Source organism: Mauremys reevesii, linkage group 2 (genome assembly GCF_016161935.1).
Source record: "Mauremys reevesii isolate NIE-2019 linkage group 2, ASM1616193v1, whole genome shotgun sequence".
Lineage (NCBI taxonomy): Eukaryota > Metazoa > Chordata > Testudines > Geoemydidae > Mauremys > Mauremys reevesii.
Window position 1 is genome coordinate 278,620,119 of NC_052624.1, and position 14,589 is coordinate 278,634,707.

General features: G+C 53.3%; 1 protein-coding gene across 1 annotated transcript in view; it reads right to left on the reverse strand.

Annotated features, from left to right (window-relative positions):
- LOC120399348 (serine/threonine-protein phosphatase 6 regulatory ankyrin repeat subunit B-like) overlaps positions 1 to 14,589 on the reverse strand; it is a 61,352-nt gene that overhangs the window by 27,344 nt on the left and 19,419 nt on the right. Inside the window, exons 14-15 of the mRNA XM_039527539.1 lie at positions 10,810 to 11,010; positions 8,120 to 8,218 (exon numbers count right to left, since the gene is read on the reverse strand). Coding sequence (XP_039383473.1) covers positions 8,120 to 8,218; positions 10,810 to 11,010 — 300 coding nt within the window. The remainder of the gene's footprint in view (positions 1 to 8,119; positions 8,219 to 10,809; positions 11,011 to 14,589) is intronic.

The window sequence follows — 14,589 nt, forward strand, 5'->3', positions numbered from 1 at the left end:
ACGTGGAAGGTATGGACTGAAGACCAGGTGGCGCTCTACAGATGTCCTGGATGGGGACATGGGCCAGGAAAGCGGCCGATGAGGCGTGTGCCCTTGTGGAGTGGGCGGTGAGTCGCGGAGCAACGCGAGCAAGCTCGTAACACGTTCTGATGCAGGACGTCACCCAGGAAGAAATCCGCTGCGAGGAGACTGGCTCGCCTTTCATGCGGTCAGCTATTGCCACAAACAGCTGGGACGAACGCCGAAAGGGCTTCGTGCGGTCGATGTAGAACGCGGTATGCAGCTGCTGCTCCCGAGGCGAGGCATGCGGCTTCGGGAAGAAGACCGGGAGGAAGATCTCCTGGTTGAGATGGAAGGGCGACACCACCTTGGGGAGGAAGGCCGGGTGTGGTCGAAGCTGCACCTTGTCCCCGTGAAAGACGGTATATGGGGGACCCGCCGTCAGGGCGCGGAGCTCTGAGACCCGTCTGGCGGATGTGATCGCCACGAGGAAGGCCATCTTACAGGTAAGATGGAGGAGAGAGCAAGTAGCAAGGGGCTCGAAGGGTGGGCCCATGAGCTGGGCGAGGACCAGGTTAAGATCCCATGTCGGAGCAGGAGGCCGCACCTGCGGGTAGAGACGGTCTAACCCTTTAAGGAATCGTGACACCATCGGGTTGGAGAAGATCGAGCGACCTCCTATAGCTGGTCGAAATGCTGACAGCGCTGCCAGGTGCACTCTGAGGGACGAGATTGCAAGACCTTGACCCTTGAGGTACCAAAGGTAGTCGAGGACAGTCTGGATGGGGGCCGAGAAAGGGTTGATACCTCTCTGGTCGCACCAGAGGGCAAAGCGCTTCCACTTGGCGAGGTAAGTAGTTCGCGTTGAAGGTTTCCTGCTTTCGAGCAGCACTTGCTGCACCGCTGCGGAGCAATCCTCTCTGCGTCGGTCAACCACTCAGGAACCAAGCTGTAAGATGCAACGATTGCAGGTTCGCCTGCCGAGGTCCTGGGTTATGAGGTCCGGCCACAGCGGAAGGGAATGGGTTCCCGAACCGACAGCTCGAGCAGCAGGGTATACCAGTGCTGTCTCGGCCAGGCCGAGCGGCGAGTATGATGCGGGCTCTGTCTCTCCGGATCTTGAGCAATACTCGGTGGACGAGCGGAAGCGGAGATAGAGAAGAGGCTCTGTCCATGACAGGAGAAACGCATCTGAGAGGGAGCCTGGAGCTTGGCCTTGGAAGGAGCAGAACCTGTGGCATTTGCGGTTGGTCCGGGAAGCAAAGAGGTCTATCTGGGGAAAGCCCCACCTCTGGAAGATGGAATAAGCCACATCTGGGCGAAGGGACCACTCGTGAGAGGCGAAGGACCTGCTGAGGCGGTCGGCCAACGTGTTCTGCGCTCCCGGCAGAAAACGCCGAGGCGAATCGAGTGGGCTACGCAGAAATCCCAGAGGAGCAATGCCTCGTTGCAAAGTGGGGAGGACCGCGCTCCGCCCTGCCTGTTGACATAAAACATGGCTGTGGTGTTGTCCGTGTAGACCGCTACACAGCGGTTCTGCAGGTGAGCCCGAAAGGCGAGACAAGCTAAGCGGATCGCTCTCAGCTCTCGGACGTTGATATGGAGGGAGAGCTCCTGGGGTGACCAGAGACCCTGGGTGTGTTGGTCTCCTACGTGAGCCCCCCAGCCCAGCGCCGAGGCGTCCGTCGTCAGGGTGATTGACGGGCGAGGCGGGCGGAACGGAACTCCCTCGCAGACCGTTTCTGGGTCCAGCCACCAGGTGAGCGTCTGGAGAGCGGGCTTTGCCACCGTCACCACCATGTCTAGGGGATCGCGATGAGGATGGTACACCGACACCAGCCACATTTGGAATGGGCGAAGTCGGAGCCTGGCGTGCGCGGTCACAAATCTGGACGCTGCCATGTGACCGAGGAGGCGGAGGTAGGATCGTACCGTTGTCGTCGGAAAGGCCTGCAGTGCCCGAATGAGGGAGGCCAACATCTCGTGCCGAGTGCGAGGTAGGCACGCTCTGGCCAGATTGGAGTCTAGGACCGCTCCTATGAACTCCACTCTTTGCGCTGGAACTAGGAGGGACTTCTCGGTGTTGACAAGGAGGCCGAGAGACCGGAACAGATGTAGAACCTCGGATACTTGATTCGCCACCAGCGCTTGGGAGCGGCCCCGAATCAGCCAGTCGTCGAGATATGGGTAGATGTGGATGCGACGACGGCGGAGGGCTGCGGCGACGACCGCCATGCACTTGGTGAATACCCTCGGCGCGGTGGAGAGGCCGAAGGGGAGCACTGCGAACTGGTAATGAGCTCCGTTGACCAGAAAGCGGAGGAAGCGTCTGTGGGGGGGGTAGATTGCCACATGAAAGTAGGCATCCCTCATGTCGAGGGCAGCAAACCAGTCTCCAGGATCCAAGGAAGGGATAATGGACCCCAAGGTCACCATCCGAAACTTGAGCTTGCACAGGTATCTGTTGAGCTCCCGGAGGTCTAAGATGGGACGAAGGCCGCCTTTCGCCTTGGGGATGAGGAAGTATCTGGAATAGAATCCCCTGCCTCGCCTGCTGGGAGGCACCTCCTCGATGGCACCCACGCTCAACAGAGACTGGACCTCCTGTAAGAGGACTTGCTCGTGAGAGGGGTCCCTGAAGAGGGACAGGGAGGGTGCGAAATGAACTGTAGGCGGTAGCCGTACTGGACCATGCTGAGGACCCAGCTGTCTGATGTTACAGACGACCACGCCTGGAGGAAGCGGGAAAGGCGGTCGGAAAACAGAAGGGGTGGATCCTGATTGGAGAGAGGTGAGCGGCCCTCGGGGGCCGACTTTGGGCCCTGAGGGGCCTTGGACGATCCCTGGGTTTGGTTCCGCCACCCGCCCGATGGTCTGCGGCGGTAGGGGGCCGAGCGCCGATTGTTAGGCGGGCGAGGTCTGTTGTATTGGAAGGGGCGATAAGGTTGCTGCCGGAAGGGACGCCTTTGGGTGGCCGGCGTGTGCATCCCTAATGTGCGGATCGCCACTCTGCCGTCCTTCAGGGTTTGAATGCGGGTATCGGTCTTTTCTGAAAATAGACCCTGCGTCTCGAAAGGAAGGTCCTGGAGCGTGTACTGGACCTCCGGCGGCAGAGTAGAGGACTGAAGCCATGCAATGCGTCGCATGGTTACCCCTGACGCTATGGTCCTGGCCCCCGAGTCCGCTGCGTCTACCGCTGCCTTAATCAAGGTACGGGAAGCTAGCTTTCCTTCCTCCAGCAGTGCCGAGAACTCCCTGCGGGAATCCTGCGGGGTGAGCTCTGCAAATTTGGCTAGGCAGCCCAAGATGTTGAATGTATATCTTGAGAGCAAGGCCATTTGGTTGGCGATACGGAGTTGGAGGCCGCCCGCTGAGTAAATTTCCCGGCCTAACAGGTCCATGCGCTTGGACTCCTTCGCCTTTGGCACCGCGGCGGGCTGGCCGTGTCGCTCGCGGTCAATGACAGAGTGGACACCTCGAGAGTCCGGAGCCGGGTGAACATCCAGGTATTCGTAGCCTCGGGGACCGAGTACTTCCTCTCAACTCCGCGCGCTGTAGGCGGGACGGAGGAGGGCGACTGCCAGATAGCGGCATTGTTTTTCTGTATTGTTCGAATGAAGGGGAGCGCTACCCTCACGGGGGCGTCCTCCCCCACCACGTCCGTGATGGGGTCCTCGACCTCCTGGACTTCTTCCACGGGTAGGTTGATGGCCTTAGCTACCCTTCTGAGAAGGTCCTGGTGAGTCTTGAGGTCGATCGGCGGGGGCTCCGACGGTGCCGCCCCTGCCACCGCCTCATCGGGGGAGGAGGATGAGGAAGGACCCGGTAGCACTTCCTCCGGTGCCTGCTCCGTGTCTGCGGGAACCGCGTCATGCCCCAAGAGCGTGCCGTGGTCGGCGGCCTGTGGAGTGGGGGACGGAGGTGGCCTGCTGACAGTGGCTACCGGTACCGACCGCACCGAGCCTGGCTGTCGCGGCGGGAGGGGGGGCCCCTGTTCATGTTCGGCCCAAGGGACCCAAAATCCCCATTGCTGCGGTCCATGTTCTGGTGGGAGGGACCCCGCCCGGAAGTCAACTGCGCTGCCCCCAGGGGAGGCGATGGAGGGCTCTCTTGATGGCCAGGGAGGGGCCTGAAGCGGTGGCCGGGCGGACGTCCGGTGCCGGAGTAAAGGGCCCCCGCGGTGCCGCCGGACGGTGCCGGTCGTCACGTGGTCTGGCCGGCGAATGGGACCTGCGTGTGTCGCGGTGCTGGGAGCTCGACCGGCGGTGCCGGGAGCTCGACATTCGGCCCTGGGAGCTCGACCGGCGGCCCCGGGAGCTCGACCTGCGGCGTCAGGAGCGCAACCGACGGTGTTGGGAGCTCGACCGACGGTGCCGGGATGCGGATCTGGACCGCGTGCGGCGGCGCCTGGAGCGACTACGCGACTCTCGCCGCCTCTCGTGGTGCCTGGAGCCGGACCTGTTACGGTACCGGCGACTCTGCGACCGGGACTTGGAACATCGCCGGGAGTGCGACCGGTACCGTGACTGGGAGGCTGTGCACAAAACGTGCACCGTGCCGTCGACTCCGGCGCCGCAAGGCCCGTCGAGTCCGGCACCGCCCAGCTCCCCGGTGCCCACCGACGAGGAGCTGAGGCTGCGCGGCGGCAAGACATTTAATCGAACTTACCGCTGATGCAAGCGCTCAGCGGCGGTGCCACCGTGCGGCCTCTCAAGTCTATTGGGAAGCCACTTCTAATGCAACCCCGTCCCGGGCGCCCGAGCGATCGCAGCACCGCCGCCAGGTCGCGGTCCCGTTCTCGCTCACGGCACCGCTCTCCGCAGCACCGGGCACGACGATCCACGTCACGACGACGCTCCCCGTCTCCTCGCCGGCGGTAAGTGCGATTAAATGTCTTGCCGTCGCGAACGCCTCGGGCGTGGACGGCAGCCTCAGCTCCTCGTCGGTGGGCACCGGGGAGCTGGGCGGCCTTGCGGCGCCGGAGTCGGCACGGTGCACGTTTTGTGCACAGCCTCAGCCTGCACCGTTACAGTCGGAGGCGGCTGGGCTAACGGTCTCTTTTGCTTATCCGAGACCGTCTTCGGCACTTTGCGCTTCTTTCCCGGGGAGACGGAGCGGTGCCGGGTCTTCGGTGCCGGGTGCCGCGCTGCATCCTCGGCACCAGGGCGGCTGGCGCGCTGCTAGTCGAGGCAGTCTTTGGCGCCGCCGGTGCTGGTGCCGGAGGTTGGAGGGCCGACTCCATGAGGAGTTGCTTCAACCGCGAGTCCCGCTCCTTCCTCGTGCGAGGCTTGAAAGCGACGCAGATGGGGCACTTGTCCGACCGGTGAGCCTCTCCAAGACAGCGGAGGCAGGCGTCGTGCGGGTCACTCACCGGCATAGACCGCTGGCAAGCCGCGCAGGGCTTGAAACCCGCCGGTCCGGGCATAAGCGGCGGAAGAAGAGGGCTAACCCCTCTAACTCCCTAATGAGTAATATAACACTAACTATAGAACTATTAACAAAATTTAACAACTACGATAACTATATACACTAACTAACGGAGAACGCTAAGCTGTGGAGGACAGGAGAGCACTCCACTGTTCCTACTGGCCGTCACGGGCGGAAAGAAGGAACTGAGGAGCGGACGGGCCGGCTGGGGTATATATACGCCGCCATGGCGGCGCCACTCAGGCGCCAGCCCGCCGGAGTTGCTAGGCTAAAAATGTTCCGAAGAGCCGTGCACGCACGGCGCGCACACCTACATGGAATGGATAGGAGCAATCACTCGAAGAAGAACCTGGAATTTTACGCAAAGGGGACCATAAATTCTTAGCTCCTCTTAAAATCATCGAGAAGAAGGGACCTTACACCTATCGACTTTCTGATGGGCGAGTATGGAATGCTTCTTTTCTTGCACCTGCCTATGCACCTAGAGGAGATTATGCCAACCCCCGGTCTGCATTGGATGACTTCATCATAGTATCAACACAACAAGACACTGCATTGGAACCAGGGCTTGAGAGACGGCCTGTCAGACCCAGACGACCACCTGTCTGGACTAGAGACTATGTTATGTAGAATCTACAGTGTTTTCAGTGTAGTATTTCTGCCAATAGTATAGTGTCTTGTTTCCTATTTGTTCCTGTGGTTAGAACAACAATGTTTATTTTAATTGGGAGAGTTTCTTAAGAGAGGAGGGATGTTGCTTGAAATTATTAGAACTAGGAGCACTGGCTGTTGGGAGTCTGAAAGGACAAGAAACAGGAAGGAGGGGGGAGGAGTTGAGTCAGAGTGAGAGTTACAGAGGGTGCAGCAGCAGCTTGGTAAAGAGGTTTCCACTTTAAAAATAAAGTCCCGTTGAAGTTTGTTAGTACCTTGCCTGGTTGATACAACAATTCTGGCCAGAATTTCTCGATCAGGAGAGGGAGGTCTCCGCTGGTCCACTGCAGTATCAGTATTGCCCGCCTCCCCCAGCAAACAGCTTATACTGAAGGACAAAGTGGGCAGGTCAGGTCAGGGTGGGGCAGAGCACTATGCCATTCCCCCATTCTCAGCTAGCAGGTGATCCCTTAAGGACTTTATGTCATTAGTGTAAGCCAGTGCAGCCCCTAGTCTGCTCTAACTCATGCCAGGGCAGGCACATTGAATCAGAGAACTGGAATCAGCTCCCAAATAATCCCCCAACTTCCCTATGCTAAGAGGATCTCTGTGAAGGACAGAAAATCTTTTAAAAAGATAAATTAACAATTGAACATGCTCTTAAGCTAAGGCACTATTAATAACAGCAACTTATACCAATTGGTGGCCTTTGTCTTTTATGTTTTATTTTTCCTTCATTTTCCACATGGTGTCCCTGACCATTCCTGCTCCCCAAGAGGTAAGACGGCTCCTCCAGCATGCTCCTGATTGTTATTTTTAGCAGAGGAACTGATAGTGAGAATGACACAGGAATCAGCAGTGGAAAGAGGCCAGCAAGTGAAGTATCCGGTCGTAAAAGCCAACACAGAATGTTTGCAATAAAATATCTGTATGCAGGGAAAAAAGCAGCATGGGACACAAAGCAGAGCAGTGAGCGATGAAAAGTGACGTCTGACACAGATGCAGGGAGGTGTAAGCATTCCCCCAATTCAATAACAAGCTGTGGCACCTCTAGCTCATCTTCCATTGAAGGAGCTCACACACTCCAATGAATTAAGCCCCCATAAGAGCCCTTTGAATGATCCCTGACCACAGTTTACAGATGGGGAAACTGAGGCACAGAGCAGTTAAGTGACTTGCCCAAGGTCACAAAGAGAGTCAGTGGCAGAACCAAGTCCACCCCCCACCCCCAGAGGAGTCAGAAGGTGGCTCTTGGGGCACAGTGGTTCATGGGGTATTTCTGCCATCTGACAGGGACCAGTTGCAAGCAGCTGATCAAATTCAATTCAGCAATAGATTAGAAACAGAGCAGGGGAGCAAGGTTCCTGAAAATTACAACCCATGGGATGCCCTGCTCTTTATACACTACTCAGGGGCCAGCTGGATGGCAGTATGCAGTGCCCAGTGGTGAGGCTTCCTTTGGGAAGGAAGGACAATCTAATGACTATGGCACAGAGTGGAGATTCAGGAGACATGGGCTATAATCCCAATCCTTAGACAACTTGCTACCTGCCTCATCTCATTGCCTCCAAATGGGGATAATACCACCTCAACTCAACGCCTGTAAATCCTTGGGAGGCACAGGCGATACGAGAGCAAGGTGTAATGATTTGGGGGAGTTAAAAGATTTCTAGGCCCTGGGGCGAGGAGCTTTGGAGCTGGTGTCCTGCTGATGGAATATCAGTAACTGGTGAAGGGGCATCAGGCACCCAACCACCATGGCATGGGGTCCCCCTACCTTAACGGCATCAGCAAAGGAATACAGCAATCAAACAGCGATGGGGAGAGAAGGTTCGTGAGTAACAATGAGACCCAGACAGAAAGAGCCTGAGGAGCTCAAGGAGAAAGGAAACTATTTTGTCTTTGGCAGCAGCAGCGGGACCTTCTGAACTGCAGGATGTTTTGCTCCGAGATATGTGCTTGTTTCAACAGAGCTTGTGAAACACGATTCCCGGTGCAGGCTGCAGTGCCTCGCTGCGGGGGAGAGCAGAGAGAGACTTACGATGTCGGTGGCGTTGACGTCCGCGCTCATGCTCAGCAGGCTGGTGCACACGTCCAGCTGGCCGGTCAGCGCAGCGAGGTGCAGAGGGGTTCGCTTGGTCTGCCCGAGAAGAAAAGCCAAACACACTTAATCAAATGCCGGCTTCCCCCAAAGAGGCAACACGAGATCAGGAGGGAGGGCAGTCCTGTAGGTATCCGAGTGCACATGGATGCCTGCTCTGGGGCAGAGAATGCTTTTGGCCTTTTAAAGCCTACGGGTGTGTCTTCACTAGGGAAAGAGGCGTTTTCTTACCACGTGTTAGCTGACACATGGTAAGGTCCTACTGAAGGTGAGGCAGTTTGTAGCTTCCACTCATTAGCAGACTGAGGTGAAGGCTCTGGAGGAGCCTAGGGTTTGTACCTCAGCCTGCTAACACACGTGAAAGCTACACACTGCCTTGTCTCCACTAGGATTTACCTTGTGTTCGTTACCTCGTGTTGGCTAACAATACACCTCTTTCGCCAATGAAGACGGGGTCTAGGATTTAACGGAGGGATGTTAGCACATGCTAATAAACACCTTTGAAGAACCTGGTGTATTCAAGGCCCCCTGCCTTTAACACATGCTAACCTAGTCAGATTCAAGCCAGGGCCGGCCTTATGGGTGGGTGACATGGGTGACCACCTACAGCTCCGTGGTCAGGGGGGCGCCACGGTCAAGAGGCAAGGAGGGGGGCAGGCCTGGGGTGCGAGGCTGCAGAAGGGAGCTTGAATTTGACCTCAATGTGGGGAGAGGCAGCAGGGCCCAGAGGCATTGTGGGGGGGTGAAGCCCAGGGAGGCAGCAGGCTCAGAGGGACTAGCCTGGGGAAGCAGTGGGGGCCAGGATGCCAAAATACAAGTTCACCCAGGGTGCCATTTTCCCTAAGGCCAGCCCGGATAAAATCCCAGACTGTCCGTGGCTTTAACCCAACCAGTTTAGCATGTGTTAAAGGCAGGGGGCCTTGTCTTGTTCCCAATGTGTTAGCACCTTCTGTCCTGGTCCAGACAAAGCCCAAGCAACCGAGAAGGCCGTTCTCCACCCTGATGACATCGCATCCACTTGGGACGCTTAAAGTGAAGCATCCCGGAGAGTCCCCGCACACTTTCTCGTACTGTGCATACGATTCTGTGTTGAGCTTCTCAGAGGCACAGCTCAGAACTCACAGCCCAGGGGGAGGAAGGTCTCCTGTGACTTTAAGCCACCTCCATATCCTGGGCTGCTGCAAGGAATGGAGAGACTCCCAGCACAACAGCCATGGGAGCCAGTCTAAGCCATTTCCCCAGCTGACACTGGGCCATCGCACTGCCTAGAGGCTCCTCAGCACTGTGTACTGTGGGACCACCCTTGACACATCCCTCCGGCTCCCAGACCTGCCTCTTGCACACCTCCTACGGCAGGGTTTGCGAGGGGGGGGATCCTCCTCGGAAGGCAGCCTTACAACGGTCTTCCACAGTGCCTGCACCAGGGGACTGCTCCCCCAGCCAGATAAGGGACCTTGAGGGGCCCTTTACACCACTCTGGCCCTTTTACCAAGGGGGTGTGTGTGTGTGTGTGTGTGTGTGTGTGTGTGTGTGTGTGTGTGTGTGTGTGTGTGTACACACATAGCTGATACATTTGTTCCTAACAGCCGCTAGCTTCGCAGCCCTTATTTTGGTAACTGCCCCTGCCCTCGAGGAGCCTTGACAGAGGTTCACATTACTGAAGTTCTAAACCTATCCCGAGCACCCCAGTGCTTGGCCTTGGGAAGGAAGCAGGCTTGGTTGGTGGTACGATCAAGGCCCTTTTTGCCGTTTTTATGTAGCTCTGTGCCTCCTCACCACTGGGCCTGGGCACCCGAGCCATTTATTTACTAGCTGAAAACTTGAACAAATATTCCTAATGAGATGTAAGCTGTGATTAAAGTAGAGTCGGCAAAGAGCAGAAGGCGAGAATTTGGGCCGTTAGTATCTAACTGAAGCCCTGTGAGGGTAGCTTTTAATGGAATCTCTCAGCGGCTCACGAGTGGGTTTATTTTTGTCCTTACTACGTAAGTCTTACAGGAGGGTTTCATGTCCATCCGTGCACCTGCACCCAAAACCTGTTTGGGTCAGACTGAAAACGGCTGTTTCTGAATCAGCATTAGCAGCCCTTTGGGTTTCTACTGCTTAAAAATTTGTCTTTTTCTTTTAAAATTGCCCTGACACCTGGCAGTTTTTTGTTTGGTTTCAGCCAGTCACAGAGTTTGGGCCTAGAAAGCTGGTCCCTTACGGCTTTCTTTGCCACTATTGTTATTTATTAATAGTATAGTATGGTGACACCTAGAGGCCTCCATCAGAGATCGGTGTCCCATGATGCTAGGTTCTGTACGCACATATCAAAGAGATGCTCCGTGCCCCAAAATTGCTTAACAGTCTAGGCACGTGGCATGACACAACAGGGAATAAACCAAATAAAGGAGCAGAGGACAGGGTGAACAGCGAGTCAGTAATGGTGAGCATAAGTAGCTACAATCTAATACAACCTAATCTGATACAGCCTAAACACTGTCTGCATGCTGGTCCAATCCCTCCGACTCTGAAGGCTGCTCACTGTGTGACATTTCACTTGGCAATCATCTCCACTCAGAAAGCCACCTTAGTAGCCAAGCTCCTACCCACATACAGTTTGGTTATGCCTATAAGCCACTCCTTACCAGGGTCATAGCATCAATGCTGGCCAGGTGAGTCTCCACGAGGAGCTTGACTAAATGGTTGTAGCCGTTCTGAGCGCTGAGGTGAAGAGGTGTCAGGCCCAGCTTGGTCTTGGCATTGACGAAGGCCTTGTGCCACAGCAGGACGTCTGCAATCTGGTCATGGCCGTTCTCTGCGGCCAGGTGCAAAGCTGCTTTCCCATGCTGCAAAACAAAGCCACAAAGCTAGCTGCTGCGGTTACACAGGGAATCAGAAAATCAGAGAGATGAGCCGCTGGAACCATGGATTTTAATAACCTCCCACTAGCAGGGCCTTCCTGTGTGCTCTGGACACAATAAATACTCTGCCATGAAACCATTGCTGTGTGACTATTTTTGGCCATAGTCAAAGCAGTCAAGCAAGTGTTTTGTGTGTCTTTGTAAAGGCATGAATGATAAGAAGATGAATAGTCTGGTGGTTAGGGTGCTAGATAGTACTTGGGAGACCTTGGTTCAAGACCCTGTTCTACCAGCTACTTCCTATATGACCTTGGGCAAGTTGCTTACTCTCTTTGGATATGTCTACACAGCAATGAGCCTCAGAGCCTGGTTCAGCTGACTTGGGCTTATACTGTGGAGCTAAAAATAGCAGTGCAGAGGTTTGAGCTCAGGCTGAAATCCAGCAAGATCTCAAAGCCTCAGCCTGATCATCTCCATTGCTACTTTTAGCCCAACAGTGTGAGTCCTAAGAGTGAGTCAGTTGATTCAGACTGAGTCTTGCTCCCGTGGGTTTGTTTTGCAGTGTAGACATACCCTTTGCACCTCAGTTCTCCACCTGTAAAATGAGAATAATAGCAGTGCCCTACTTCAGAGGGGGTTGTGATGTGCTCAGATATGAGAGCAATTGGAACCATGTAAGTATCTAAGGCCTGGTCTACACTGGGGGGTGGGAATTGATCTAAGTTACGCAACCTCAGTTATGTGAATAACGTAGCTGAAGTCGACGTACTTAGATCTACTTACCGTGGTGTCTTCACTGCGGTAAGTTGTTGGCTGACGCTCTCCCATCGATTCTGCCTGCGCCTTTCGCCCTGGTGGAGTACCGGAGTTGACGGGAGAGCACTCTGCGATCGATTTATGACGTCTGAACTAGATGCGATAAATCGACCCCTGCTGGATCGATCGCTGCCCGTCGATCCAGAGGGTAATGTAGACAAGCCCTTAGATAGATACTGCCCTCCAATGGTTGGACTCCACAGAGCCCATAGAACTTACTACGACTAACAGCTGAAGGAGCTTTCTTTTAGATCAAATGCTAGAAGCCTGTGCTTCTAGAGCTGCAGGATATGGGTTCTAGTCCCCACTACCCAGGTGTCAGAGTTTGTGTGGTCACTGTGTGGTGTCTGCAGCATATGAAATTATTGTAGTAGCTTTACTGCACCAAGAAAGAGTTTTAATACCCTCTCTGGCCAGAACAGTACGAAGCCAAACAGAGATTTGCCTGCAGAGTAACAATCCCTATATATGTATATAGCATCATAGGTATCCCGTGTGTTATAGACCATGTCTCTGCCCCAAGGAGCTTACAAACTAATTAATCTGAAAGCACAGCTAGCTGGTAAGGGGTAGAGGAGACAGTGGCCGGAAAGATGGCCACATAGTTTTTCCAGGCAGAACAAATCATCTATGGTATTTGCTTCACATGTTTCTTGTTCATTGTATTTGAAAAAAGTTTATTTCATGACTGGTATGGGATTTAGATTGCCCCCTGGGTGGGCTACTCTGGAAAGGCTTCTTGGGAGAAGGGAGTTCTAAGGCAGTGGGGGTTATGAACAAGCCAACGAGCTATGTATATTTGACCTCAGAGGTACCCCCATGCTCCTCCAGTCACTTTACGCTCGGCAAAAGGACTGGCTGGACATCAGCAAGGACAAAGAATAAAGTATCTGCATGTGAACACTGCATAACTAACAGATGAAACACAACACATGGAACCTTTAATAATAACACCCCTAACCAGGAAGACCTTGAAAGAGACTAGCTGCAGATGTATGTGAATTCAGAAGACATCATTAACTAGTAGTTGAGGACAATTTTCCCAGGTATGTAGAAATAATGTAGTTGGAAGACATAACATGTTGCGGAGTTATTGAGAAAATGAGGTTCACTTCTGCTCATTTCAGTATTCCAGAACAACTAGTGACAGACAACGGACCACAATTCACTGCAGCAGAACATAAATCGTTCCCGATGAAATATGATTTTGATCCTATTACTAGCAGCCCACATTACTCACAAGCGAAGAAGAGACTGAGAGAGCAGTACAGACAGCCAAAACAATCCTACAGCAGGAAGATCCATTCCCTGCTCTTCTGACTTACAGTTCAACATCAATAGCAACTACTGGATATAGTCCAGCACAGCTCTTGATGGGAAGACAACTCAGAACTACTGCTCCAACTTTGGAAAAAAATCTGTCTCCAAAGTGGCAGAGACAGAAGAGAGTAGCCAAATCAGATAAAAAGGCTAAAAGGAAACAGTCATGGGATAAGAGGGAAGGTCCTCTCATGGATCAGTAACTGGTTAAAAGACAGGAAACAAAAGGAGAGAGATAAATAGCTTTGTCCACCAAAGATCTGTCCTGGGACCTGTACTGTTCAATGTATTCATAAATGATCTGGAAAAAGGGGTAAACAGTAGGGGGCAAAATTTGCAGATGACACAAAATTACCCAAGATATTTAAGTCCAACGCTGACTGCAAAGATTTACAAAAGGATCTCACAAAACTGGGTGCCTGGGCAACAAAGTGGCATATGAAATTCGATGTTGGTAAATGCAAAATTATGCACATTGGAAAACATAATCCCAATTATACAAACACAATGATGGAGTCTGAATTAGCTGTTACCACTCAAGAAAGAGGATTTGGAATCATTGTGGGATCTAAACCCAAATAAATCTGTTTTACCCTGTAAAAAACTTATACAGGATAAACTCATAAATTGTCCATCCGCCCTCTATAACACTGAGAGAGAGAGATGCACAGCTGTTTGCTCCCCCAGGTATTAATACATACTCTGAGTTAATTAATAAGTAAAAAGTGATTTTATTAAATACAGAAAGTAGGATTTAAGTGGTTCCAAGTAGTAACCGACAGAACAAAGTAAGTCACCAAGCAAAATAAAATAAAATGCGCAAATCTATGTCTAATCAAACTGAATACAGATAATCTCACCCTCAGAAATGCTTCAGTAAGTTTTTTCCTCAGACTGGACACCTTCCAGGCCTGGGCACAATTCTTTCCCCTGGTACAGCTCTTGTTCCAGCTCAGGGGGTAGCTAGGGGATTCTTCATGATGGCTCCTCCACTCTGTTCTGTTCCACCCATTTATATATCTTTTGCATAAGGTGGGAATCCTTTGTCCCTCTGGGTTTCCACCCCCTCACTGGAAAAGCACCAGGTTAAAGATGGACTCGAGTTCATGTGACATGATCACATGTCACTGTAAGACCCCAAGCCTTCATTCCTCCCAGCCTGACTCACAGGAAGGCTTGCCTGCAAACAGAGCCAGCCAGTCAATTGTCCTGGTTGATGGGAGCCATTAAGATTCCAAACCACCATTAATGGCCCACACGTTGCATAATTACAATAGGCCCTCAGAGTTATATTTCATATTTCTAGTTTCAGATACAAGAGTGATACCTTTATACAAATAGGATGACCACACTCAGTAGACAATACGTTTTGTAATGATACCTTACAAGAGACCTTTTGCATGAAGCATATTCTAATTACGTTATATT